The 13,579-nt window shown below is 36.1% G+C and overlaps 1 protein-coding gene across 1 annotated transcript; it reads left to right on the forward strand.

Annotated features, from left to right (window-relative positions):
• The first annotated feature begins 4,248 nt into the window (after nt 1-4,248).
• On the forward strand, nt 4,249-12,492 carry LOC120179548 (DELLA protein GAIP-like). Its single transcript, XM_039185122.1, has 3 exons — nt 4,249-4,260; nt 5,908-5,911; nt 10,336-12,492. The coding sequence occupies exon 3, from the start codon at nt 10,350-10,352 to the stop codon at nt 12,213-12,215; it is 1,866 nt and encodes a 621-aa protein (XP_039041053.1). The 5' UTR covers nt 4,249-4,260; nt 5,908-5,911; nt 10,336-10,349; the 3' UTR covers nt 12,216-12,492.
• The last annotated feature ends 1,087 nt before the right edge of the window (nt 12,493-13,579 follow it).

Here is a 13,579-nt window from a genome sequence, read left to right on the forward strand (position 1 = left end):
TATTTAACTTAATGATAATTTACTCGTAATTTCACTTAGATTAGCCATTTCACTTAGATTGCTTAGTAAATTGTTTCGGTTGCTGCCAATTCTGCTAAACTGGTATTCTTTAACACTGTGAAATAGTATTGTCTTTGTTTTGTCTTTTGGTTGAAAGTAAATTTGTTCGGTTTGCTGCCAATTCTGCTAAACTGTGTATTCTTTAACACTGTGAAATATATTTGTCTTTGTTTTGTCTTTTGGTTGAAAGTAAATTTGTTCGTTGCTGCCATTCTGCTAAACTGTGTATTCTTTAACACTGTGAAATAGTATTTGTCTTTGTTTTGTCTTTTGGTTGAAAGTAAATTTGTTCGGTTTGCTGCCAATTCTGCTAAACTGTGTATTCTTTAACACTGTGAAATAGTATTTGTCTTTGTTTTGTCTTTTGGTTGAAAGTAATTTATCCATTCAAGTTTCAATTTGCAGAAGAAATAGTTTACTTTCGCAACACGAAACTTAAAATCGCAACGCGAAACCAAAATCGCAACGCGAAATGAAAATCGCAACGACAGAATCGCAACGCGAAACCAAAATCGCAACGACAAGATCGCAACGCGAAACCAAAATCGCATTGCGATTTTCATTTCGCGTTGCGATTCTTTCGTTGCGATTTTCATTTCGCATTGCGATTCTGTCGTTGCGATTTTCATTTCGCGTTGCGATTTTGGTTCGCGTTGCGATTTTAAGTTTCGTGTTGCGAAAGTAAACTATTTCTTCTTCTGCAAATTGAAACTTGAATGGATGCATTACTTCAACCATAGACAATCAAAGACAAATACTAACTTCAGGGTATTAGTTTGAAACATATTTTCTTTGTTATCTGATGCATTTTGTGAACTATGATAGAATAATGACTTGGGTGAATACAATGCAAGTTTGAAACATATTTGTCTTTGTTTTCACTGTTTAAATATCATGTCTGTTATTTACTGATTTTTGTATTTAATTATTTAGCGGCCCGATAGAGTGGATGCTTTACGTCGGGTTATGCTTGCACGACGGAGTTCACGCATCAGACAGCGTGCACGTGCTATTAAGTCTCCGTACACCCCAATAGTGCGAAGACACCGCAAGAAGAAGCCCGACTCGCCTGTCATCCCTCAAGAGTCCACTCCTATCGTTGAAGAGGCCCCCCATATCATTCCTCGAGAGTCCCCTCCCACCGTTCAAGAGGCAACTGTCATCGTTGAAGAGGTCCCTCCCACCATTCCAGAGCCCGATTCACATGGGGTAATATATCGAAGTATTGAGAAACCCCCACCGGTTCCGGACATGATGGATGAGAGTTGGCTCTCGTATGAGTTACCGGCCAGTACCATACCGGTATCTGAAGAGGAGAGGGAACAACTACCGGACACAATTTTGGATAACACCCTTTGGGCTAAGACCGCAGTTGATTTTTATCTACATGAGCGGAGCAAGGGGTGTTTCACTGACATATGCAAGCTCACCGATGATATCTTTTTGTTGCTTGAACGGCCTTGGTGGGGCGTATTATTAGGGGTCGAAGACAATGGCTATTTCGATGGGGGGGTAAGTCTTATATTTTTCTTATATTTCAATTTGATTAATTTTTTTTTTAAATTTATGTAAGTCACTAATATATGTCTTTTTTTGTAAAACAGCATATCGATGCGTGGGTGACACGTCTTCTAATAATAAGAAAACTTAAGAAAAATAAAAATATACGATATACAATAATGCCGACGTCTTTTCACGCCGTTCACTTGAAGAATGCACGAGATGAATCATTTGATTTGGGCAATGGACAAGCTAAACTTTATCCTGCATGGTGGGAGGTCGATAAGGTTAGTATTATTTTAGATTGAGTTTAAAGGTTTTATGAAATAAGTGCGCAAATGAATGAATTATTACTTATGATTGCAGGTGTTATCCCTGTTTTGGAACGTAAACATTGGATTCTCGTCGAGCTTCAGCTCCCATCCCTTAAGATAATAGTGTATGACAGCATGATAAATTACATATCATTGGCTGATTTAAGAGATGTTATTAAGGGATGGAGCTCTCATTTGGCTAAATTCTTGGATGCGATCAATTATTGGACTCGTTCTGGAAACAAGAAGCCAAAGAAGCTCAATATTACAGTTATTAGAGACGAGACCGCGCCACAACAAACGAGCGGAGCCAGAGGAGATTGTGGTCCTCTCGTATGCTTGGCGTTGGAGCGTTTGACGACGGGAAGCATCAAGTATCTACCTCCCACCGATAGAGATAAAGCTGCAGTAGGCTTGTGGTTTCGGCATTATATGGCTAAATCGATATATACGAGACGCTGCCTACCTGCATCCGCGTTATAAAAATGTCCATAAACAATTGGTAAGTTTATACTTATAAATGAAAATGTTTGGTTAAGTAATTAGAATTCAATAATTTGCGTAGAAAGTGTTGTTTGAACAAATGTTTGGTTTCTGCAGGTTAATCTCAGAAGTGAACTGCGTGAAAATGATGTCGAGCTGCAAAAGTTGATTCAATAGTTTAATTGATTGTTTTTGATTGTTTAATTGATTTGTAAAAGTTGATTCAATTTTGATTGTTTAATTGATTTGTAAAAGATGATTTGTAAAAGTTGATTTGTGTAATTGATGCGAACATAATTCTTATTTGTGCTTGTTTAATTGATTGAAATGTAATGGTTGATTTTGTTGATTTCAATCTGCATTATGTTGAAGGCAAAAATGACTATCGCAATGCGAAATGAAAATCGCAATGCGAAATGAAAATCGCAACGAGAGAATCGCAATGCGAAATGAAAATCGCAATGCGGAAATGAAAATCGCAATGCGTTTATAATTTCGCATTGCGATTATCTCGTTGCGATTTTCATTTCGCATTGCGATTTTCATTTCGCATTGCGATTCTTTCGTTGCGATTTTCATTTCGCATTGCGATTTTCATTTCGCATTGCGATTTTCATTTCGTATTGCGATTTTAATTTCGCATTGCGATTATGTCGGTTCGATTTTCATTTCGCATTGCGATTTTCATTTCGCATTGCGATTCTCTCGTTGCGATTTTCATTTCGCATTGCGATTTTCATTTCGCATTGCGATTCTCTCGTTGCGATTTTCATTTCCGCATTGCGATTTTCATGTTGGGATTTTCATTTCGCGTTGCGATTGTATTTTCCGTGTTGCGATAGTCAAATGCATGCCTAATAGTGATAACAACTGAATAACAAGAGTTGGTTAAGTCAAAATGGTTGGCCTGAGTCATTAATTCAACTGAAAATGTTAAAAGTTCACACATAAAATCCACATAATACAACGTTTGCATATGAGCTTTTGATGGCAACGTTTACATAATACACATAAAATGTTAAATGTTAAAACGTTTACATAATACAACTGAATAACAACGTTTACATAATACAAAGTTCACACCATATGAGCTTTGGATTTTGATGAGGATCCATATTTTGGTAGAGGAAAAGATGATTTTGATGGCACTGGTGATCCACATGTCAACCTTGTATGACCACTTTCCTTGCACCGACTACATGTCGATCTCTTCTTCTCTCACCCTTAGACGGTATACGATCGTGACTTTTTGGTCGGCCAGGTAGCCTTCTGTCCATGGCTGGTGGCAAAACTGTTTGTAAGTCATCTGGTATGTCCCACTCAGAAGGATGTGGAATAGGGTAGACAATCTCGGCATAAGTCTGTCGATAAACTTCTGTAGTGTAGCAATCCATAGCGTATGCGCTTGAATCATCTTGGTTTAAATGAAGAGCAACTTTTATAACATGGCCACACGGATAACCAGATGTTTGCCATTTCATACAACTACACGTCTTTGCATTTAGATCGACTAGCCCATTTAAGTTATTATCCAGTACTTGAAACAAAGTGTTTGAACATGGTTCAACTCTCCATGACGTTGACTTCACAACACGTTTCGTTATCTTTTTTTCAGTCCATGGTGTAACACGATGTTCCAATGTTCCTGTAAATTTAAATAAACAATACTTAGTAAAATATATAAATATGATAAGTTACGAATTCAAAGAAATAATACCTGCATGGTTTCTTTTCTTGTAGTACCACTGTTGAATAGAGGCTCGAAAAAACTCCATTAACATAGTAATGGGTAATTTCCGGGAATGACGACTTAGAGCGTTGATTGATTCTGCACTATTAGACGTCATGAAACCATATCTTGCTCCAAGTTGATGTACTCTTGACCATCTTTCAAACCCGACATCTTCTAGTGTTTGAGCACACTGAGGCAAAACACGTCTTAAACAATTTATATGCTTATTGAAATCCACTTCCCGATAAGCTTTACAGCCTTCCAGTATGTCCATTTGTGCTTTTTTATACCAGCAGACCTTGATTTTAGATTTCTATACAAATGAACACCACAAAGTCCATGAAAAGCATCTGGGAAACACCTTCTAACAGCGTTGTCAATTGAGTTTGCCCTATCGGATATGATTGTCAGATTGCTAATAGGACCTATGCAATCCCTAAGATGCCCCATAAACCATGTCCATGAATCAGAGGTTTCAGATTTGCCAACCCCGTAAGCTATTGGCAATATCCCATTGTTAGCATCCATGGCTACTGCTAATAAGTTTACTCCAAGGTATCGACCTTTCAAATGTGCTCCGTCAACTATAATAACTGGGCGCATGCAAGTAATAAACGAACGAATCTACAAAATAATATACACAAGAATTATAATCATTTAAATGTGAAATGCATGTAACTAACAAAAATGAGTCAACAAAATTATATTGATTTACTAACCGTAGCACCAATGGCGATAAACAGCAACTCAAAGCGTCCATCTCTATCTGTTTTGATATGAGTTACCGACCCAGGATTTTTCAGCTTTAAATTGTGACAATAAGCCGGCAGTTGGGCAAACGATGCTTCTGGCGACCCCCTCAACAATTCCAAGGCATAACATTTGGCTCTCCAAGCTTGAGAATATGATATACTAATCTTGAACCGAGCATTCATGTCAGTCATAATTTCATGTCCCCGATATACCCTGCCATTCAAAAACATTAACTCAGCCAGAAAACCACCCAACACCTTTTTGTTTGCCTGTCTATGGTGAGGAAAAACTTGGGTTCTTGAACATGTATGTTTATCAATAAAAGTCCTAACTTGAAACATTTTGCAATCTTTTATTCTCTTTGCAATCATACGCCACGTACAGTTTTTGTCAATCATACACCTTGTTTCGAAACGATCTTTGCTTGATTTGTTAACTTTTAGTTGATAGCCATCTTCCACACATTTCGTATATAAAGCTATCTTCAAGTCTTCCTTTGTATCAAAACAATCATCTTTCTTGATACGAATAACTTTTGTGTAACAATCAACTGCTTTCTTTATCAACTCTTCTTCCGGTATCTGAAGTAATTCTGGCATATTCCAGTTATACGCCCGTGGCATTTTCTTTTCTTCGGGACTTTTTCTTCTTCTTTTTCTTCTTCAGGATTATATGAATTACAGAATGGATGTTCAACATGTTCATTCACAGTCGTAACTTCCTCCTCATTATCATCAACATTACATTCTTCGGCAACGGCTGTTTCATCATCAAAATTCGGGTATTGACCAATATCAATATCATTACACGCATGGTCTGTTTCTTCTTCTGAAACATCATCAAAATCCGTGTATTGACCAATATCAAAGTCCGGATATTGACCAAGACCAAATTTCGAATACTGACTAGTACTCACAATTTTTTCTGTTGGCTCATCATCGTCTAACTGGTCAATACGAAAACCGGAATTTGGTGCTGAAAGTTGATTGGGATTTGGATTAGAGAAAGGTTGTGGGTTTTGAGAAAAACTTAGTTGATTACTACCCGCTACTGACCCAACAATACTACTTCTAGGTTCAACAACATACAATGTAACATCATCTTGTGAAACACTAATGTAAGCAATGAATCGTTCAACATCTTCATTGTCGGTTAACAAATAAACTTTACCATTTCTCTGATAAGATAGCCTAAATCCACTTAGGGGCTCTAAATTCAATTTATTGAAACACGTAGCATTAGAGTTTCATAAGTTAACTTTTGTAAAGACAATTTTAGTTGAAGATTTATGGGTAAAGGCATATATTGTAAAACACCATTAACATTATCCCATGACCCTCCAAAACACAAATCTATCCAAACATGATCAACATTAGATGATTTCATGGTTGTAACTAAACAAACGAGATGCGAAACTAAGACCTGTTGCCGGATGGGGAAGGATGTCGTTGGATATAGGAACGGATGTCGCCGGAGAGAGTGATAGATGGGGATGGAATGAGTTGCGATTTAGGGATTTAGTTTATGATTTCAGTGTTATATACCCAAAATTTCAGTGTTGTGATTTACAGATTCTCGTTGCGATTTACGGATTATCGTTGCGATTTACAGATTCTCGTTGCGATTTACGGATTATCGTTGCGATTTACGGATACGCGTTGCGATTTACGGATTATCGTTGCGATTTACGGATACGCGTTGCGATTTACGGATACGCATTGCGATTTACGGATACGCGTTGCGATTTACGGATACACGTTGCGGTTTACGGATACGCGTTGCGATTTACGGATACGCGTTGCGATATACGGATACGCATTGCGATTTACCCATACGCGTTGCGATTTACGGATACACGTTGCGATTTACGGATACGCGTTGCGATTTATGTGTTCGCGTTGCGATTTTCATATTCGCGTTGCGATTATGGAAAATCGCAATGCGAATTTGTACTATCGCATCGCGATTTTCAAGAATCGCGTTGCGATTCTGGAAACTGATTTGCGATTCTGGGGATCGCGTTGCGATTTTTATTTCGCGTTGCGATTTTGTTGGTCATTTTGGCAAATCCAAAAAAAGTTGGTTAAAATCGTATATTATAACTTTTTTTAGGTCACTGAGGCGATTTTCTCATAAAGGAAAATAATTGAACTGGGGATGACATCTTAACAGGGCCCCACACTGCTTGTATTGCGTTTTTAATAATATTTTTAATTAAAAGATTGAGGGTAAAAATGTATTTTTCTCATCTAGTTCGCTCGAGCTTTAGCTGTGCTGGTTAGCCGTATGTGGTTCATCGATAGTCGCGCCCATCACGAGCGTTATTTCTTTCTAACCTAGGGCACAGTAGACAAATAATCTAAAACTATAGGGTATTATATTGTTAAATTATTTTATTGTTAAAAATTAGAAAATATCTTTTGAATATAAAATATCATTTTATTAAATTCATTTATTATTAAAAATTATAAATTGATTATTTAACTATTTATTAGGTTTAAAATTCATCATTTTTATTAAAAAATTTACAATTATCTAAACTGAACGTTAACATAATGACTGTGATATGATAGTCGTTTGAGGTTACGATATTATATTTTATCATACCATAATTAACAGATTAACGTTTAACTCATAATATCGTAAATTTTATTATAAACATGTTGCTCAATTCAAATTTTATTATAAACGTCACTCCAACGTTAGGATATGATATATAAATTTAATTTTTTAAATTTACATATTTTATTAATTTGGTATCAATTTAAAATAATTTAATAAATTCAACATTTTATATTTAAAACTCAATTAATATAGTGATTTTGTTATATTGTCAAATCAAACGAGCTTATTGAATCAAAGTAACAATTAAATAACGGCAAAACTTTCGAGATAATGTTTTGAAAGAAATTAATTCACGAGCTAATGCACTCCCAAGATTAATTGCTCAAATAGAGTGAAATCCACAGTGTTAGCCGTAGGTCGCCATGCCTTTCCGGGCGACCTTGTAGGTCGCCATGCACTCCGGGCGACCTAGCCTTGCTCAAACAGAGAGAATGAACGTGTTGCATATGCACTCCGGGCGACCTACCCTCGCTCGGCTGCCCTTGCATAGCTCGCTCGGCTGCCCTTGCATAGCTCATTCGGATGGCCTCGGTCAGATGCTCTCGGATAGCCTCGGTCGGATGGCCTCGGATGCCCAGCGTGTTGGGATGTGCACGACACATGCTATCTCTTGTAGCTCGCCGGGAAGACATGGCGACCTAGTAGGTCGCCCGGAAGGCATGGCGACCTAGTAGGTCGCCCGGAAGGCATGACGACCTAGTAGGTCGCCCGGAAGGCATGGCGACCTACGGCCAACACTGTGGATTTCACCTTATTTGAGCAATTAATCTTTGGAGTGCTTTATCTCGTGAATTAATTTTTTCCAAAACATTATCTCGAAAGTTTTACCATTAAATAACTATATTTTGTCATAAAATATCAATAATATATTACCAAACAATTGTTGTATCATGAAAGAAATAGAATATTAATAAAGAAGATTAAACAATTTCCAAGAAGAACAAAGACATAAATGATAGTATTTTTAAATACGTGCAGATAATTTTATTAAATAATTTTAAGATAATACATGATAAAAAAATTTCTTAGTAATTTATAAGTATACACACATCCTACAAACACAACTGTTTGAATTCAAGTATTCTTAGTAGAAGAACATTTTCTCTTACCACTTATGAGGCGTTTGATTCACGGAATGTAAGATTACCTTTAGGGTGCGTTTGGTTCACGAAATGTAAGATTACCAGTGGGAATAAAAGATTACAAGAGAATAAAATTACTGGGAATGTTGTATTTGTGTTTGGTTAGTTTAGCAGTAATGTAAGATTACCGTGATTGGTTAAAGGAATAAAAGATTATTGGAATGTATATTTGACCAAATTGTCCTTATTATATAATTATTTTTTAACAAGTTGAATTCTACTATAATATTACTATAATTTTCTTTAAAAAATTAAATTCATAAAGTTTATATAATTTTTTTTTATAAAATTGAAAATATAAATTTTTTTTAATAAAATGGTAAAATTTTATTTTAACTCCGGAACCTTATATAAAATTTTAATTATATATATATTTTTTGTAAATTTAAAATAGTTTAAGGATACATTTGTAATTTAACATTCGTAGAATTTTTATTATTTAATGACAGAATAAATATATTTTTGAAAGAAAAAATTTTTAAGGGCATTTTAGTCCAAAATACCGATAATCCAACAATACCTAAGGAAATGGAGGTAATGACATTCCCGGTAATATACCCAAAAAATCCACTATTTGTAATGTAAGATTACCGTGAATGACATTACCGGCCAATCAAATGGGGGAATGTGAATTACATTCTCATGAGAATCTCAAATTCCCCCAACCAAACACACCCTTAGGAATAACATTACTGGAATGTAACATTACTATGAGAATGTTTCTTTACCTTGTTTGGTTTGTTTACTATAAATATAAAATTACAGTGTTTGGTTAGATGAATGCAATATTACTTGACTGTATATTTCTACCAAATTATCCTTGTAGTATATGTTTTTTTAAAAAAAACTAAACTTTAATACAAAAATTATAAATACTTGAATGAAAATTCATAAAAATATTTTAATCGTTATATTATATAACTTTAGAAAAAAAATTTATTTAATATATAATGAATGTATTAAACTTATATTTTTAAATAATTTTCATAAACATCATATTTATTTATATAAAATATAATATTATATAAAAAAATAATATTATGATCTTGACAATGATATTATTTTTCAAAGTATAAGATATATTTTTTAATAATTTAAAGTTAAAAATTATTTTAAATAATTATATTTTTACAATCATATCATTGTTTACCTCATAAAATTATAAATAATTAATATATTTAATATTAAAAATATTAAATAATTTTAAATACTCAAATTTATTAATATTTTACTAAATTAAACTCTTTACTATTATTATATTTATAATTTTGAGTAAAATACAAAGCATACGAATTGAAAATGGTTATTATAATTTTTTTATTAGTCTAGTGGTATTCTTGTCCAAAATAGTAAAAATTGTTTAATACCTAAAAATTTGAAGAAAATGATATTCTTACCATTTTAACAAAAAAATATTACTATTAAAAAAAAATTACTTCTTGATAATAATATTTATCGTGAAAAAAAACGTGAGAATATAATTACGAAAAAGATTATTTTTTTTAACCAAACACCCCTTAAAAACGTGGACCATTTATTTTTGAATACATAATTGAGTGACTTTAATTTTTAGTTATTTTATATTAAATGTTTAGTAGTAGTGAAAAACCAAGCAAGGCCCCCCAATGCTCAGATTCTTCACCCATTCATCTTCTCTCTTAGGTTTTTAAGAAATCGCCACTCAAATCCACAGACACCCTTCACAGAACAGAGGGAGAGCGAGCGAGAGAGTAATCAAGCATGAAGAGAGACTACAATCACCTGCAATCCAACCCAGACCCATCCTCCTCCCTCTGCGGTGGTTCCTCAACCGGAAAGGCGAAGCTTTGGGAGGAAGAAACCACCCAACAAGACTGTGGAATGGATGAGGATCTGGCGGTTCTGGGTTACAAAGTTAAGACTTCGGACATGGTCGAAGTGGCTCAGAAGCTTGAGCAGTTGAACGAAGTTATGTGTAGTGTTCAGGATGATGGGATTTCGCATCTTGCTTTCGAGACTGTTCATTATAATCCTTCCGATCTGTGGACTTATCTTGAAAGTATGCTTTCTGAACTTATTCCTCCTGCTTTTGACCCTTTTGGTTCTTCTGGAACGACAGCCGTGGCGGCGCCGTCTTCGGGTGCGTTAGATGATTATTTTATCGGCACCGCCGAGTCGTCAACTTTGACGACGTTGGATTTCGAGAACAGCAACCAGAAGCATAAAAAAAGTGGGAAACAAATCTTTGAGGAAGCTTCTTGCTCGGATTACGATCTCAAAGCAATTCCTGGTAAGGCTGTTTATTCTCAAATCCAAACAAAAACACACGATTCGTCGTCGTCCTCGACTCACAATAACTTTAAAACCGAAAAACGCTTCAAATCAGCATCCGGGTCGAACTCGGATATCTTCCCTCCTCCTGCTGTTGGTGGTGGTTCATATGGAATTCTAACTGATTCAATTCGTCCCGTTGTCCTAGTAGACTCACAAGATAATGGAGTTCGGCTCGTCCATGCTTTAATGGCATGTGCAGAAGCTGTACAACAAAACGATCTCAATCTCGCCGAAGCTTTGGTGAGACAAATTGGGTTCTTAGCGATTTCTCAAACCGGAGCTATGAGGAAAGTGGCGACGTATTTCGCCGAAGCTTTAGCTCGACGGATTTACAGATTATATCCTCAAAACCCACTCGACAACTCTTTCTCAGATGTTCTTCACATGCACTTTTACGAGGCCTGCCCTTATCTAAAGTTCGCTCATTTCACGGCCAATCAAGCTATTCTCGAAGCGTTTCAAGGCAAGGAGAGAGTCCATGTTATCGATTTCTCAATGAACCAAGGCATGCAATGGCCTGCTTTGATGCAAGCTTTAGCGTTAAGACCCGGTGGCCCGCCGGCTTTTAGGTTAACCGGGATCGGACCTCCTAGCCACGACGACTCGGATCATTTGCAGGAAGTTGGTTGGAAGTTGGCTCAGTTGGCCGAAACGATTCACGTTGAGTTCGAGTATCGTGGGTTCGTTGCTGATTCTTTAGCCGATTTGGATGCTTCGATGCTTGATCTCAGACCGAGTGAAGTTGAAGCCGTGGCGGTTAACTCAGTTTTCGAGTTACATAAATTGTTGGCTCGGCCCGGTGCCATCGACAGAGTCTTCTCCGTGGTTGAACAGATGAATCCCGAGATTGTTACCATCGTCGAGCAGGAAGCGAACCATAACGGTCCAGTTTTCCTAGACCGGTTCACTGAGTCATTACATTATTACTCGACGCTGTTCGATTCGTTGGAAGGTTCGGCGGGCAGCCAGGACAAGGTTATGTCGGAGGTGTATTTGGGGAAACAGATTTGTAACGTGGTGGCCTGCGAAGGGGCCGACAGAACCGAGAGGCACGAGTCGTTGACTCAGTGGAGGAACCGATTGGTTTCCGCCAGATTCTCGCCAGTTCATTTGGGCTCCAACGCGTTCAAGCAGGCCGGTATGTTGCTCGCCCTGTTCGCAGGCCGAGACGGGTACGGCGTCGAGGAAAACAACGGGTGTTTGATGCTGGGATGGCATAACCGCCCACTCATCACAACCTCAGCCTGGAAGCCCGCCAACACCTCCGCCTCCACCTCCACCATTACCGACTGAATCCACACGAGTTGACTCGACGAATCAACTCAAAGACTGGTCCGTAGTACGAGACCCTTGCCTTTAATTATCTGTCAATGCTGGTCGCAGAACTGCCTGCCTTTTCTCAGTTACCCATCCCTTTATTATAATCTTTTTTCTATTTTTCTGCTTAGGTTAAGTTTTCTTCCCAGTTCTTATTTTTGGAAATCCTTTCTGTAATTTTCAGGGTGAAATCAAAAATGGGTTTAATGTATTTATTATATATATAAAGCTGGAAATAATCTGAGGAGAAAAATTGCAGAAGCTGAGTTGAAAACCCAACAGTTGACAAAAATATTGGACTGCAAATATGCCCAGCTTGGTGGCTGCAATAAGTGCACAGTACTCTCTCAGGCATTTAATCAAACACATTGGCAACGACAATGAAAGCATTAGCAGAAAGCTTTACTTTGAGGGTTTTTCTGTTTGCATACCGTTGAGGAAAATCAAACTGTTTACAGAACCCATCACTGCTCTTAATGTCTGCACAAGCACAATCATATGAAAGTGAAAGGCTTGAATGTCAACCTCTTAATTATGTGTTTCAACTTTATTTAAAAAGGCTTTCACTCTCTTTCTCATCTCCTCTTTAATTTTCTCGGTAAACATTTTTCACTTCTCCAGTGCGCGACTCCACTGATTATGTCCTTCGTTAAAGCCCTTTACCTCTCTCTCTCTCTCTCTCTCTCTCTCTCTCTCTCTCCTCTTTTTTATCTTTCCTCCAATATAGATTGTACTTCCCTTTCTGCACTCAGTTCTCTTGCTTTTGCACTGAGGATTGATTGTGATTGCCAGTTTATAAATCGAACTCATTTCATCTTTTTCATGACCCAGAAAGAATTTGATGGCTGCCAGCTATTCCCTATATATAGACTTGGTATGATCATGATCTCTTATACTACAAATCATATATATTATAGAGAATGATTGAGCAGTGGGTTGAAAATTATTCAACGTTTGATTTACTGAATATAAAATTATTAGTGAGAATAAAAAATTACTAGAGAATAAAATTAATGGGAATATTATATTTTGTGTTTGGTTGGTTTAGCAGGAATGTAAAATTATCGTGTTTGGTTAAAGAAATAAATGATTATTGGAATGCATATTTGACCAAACTACCTTTATTATATATTTATATAATATTACAAATTGTAAAATTTTATATATTTTCTTTAAAAAATTAAATTCATAATATTTATATAAATTTTTTACAAAATTAAAAATATAAAAAATGTTTAATGAAAGGGTAAATTTTTTTAACCCCTGAACTTCATATAAAATTTTAATTATAGATTTTTTTTTGTAAATCTAAAATAATTTAAGGGTAAAATTGTAATTTA

Source organism: Hibiscus syriacus, unplaced genomic scaffold, assembly GCF_006381635.1.
Source record: "Hibiscus syriacus cultivar Baekdansim isolate YM2019G1 unplaced genomic scaffold, ASM638163v2 tig00112429_pilon, whole genome shotgun sequence".
NCBI lineage: Eukaryota > Viridiplantae > Streptophyta > Magnoliopsida > Malvales > Malvaceae > Hibiscus > Hibiscus syriacus.

Excerpts from the sequence above, each read along its gene's own strand:
- LOC120179548 (XM_039185122.1), top strand. The coding sequence starts at position 10,350 with ATGAAGAGAGACTACAATCACCTGCAATCCAACCCAGACCCATCCTCC.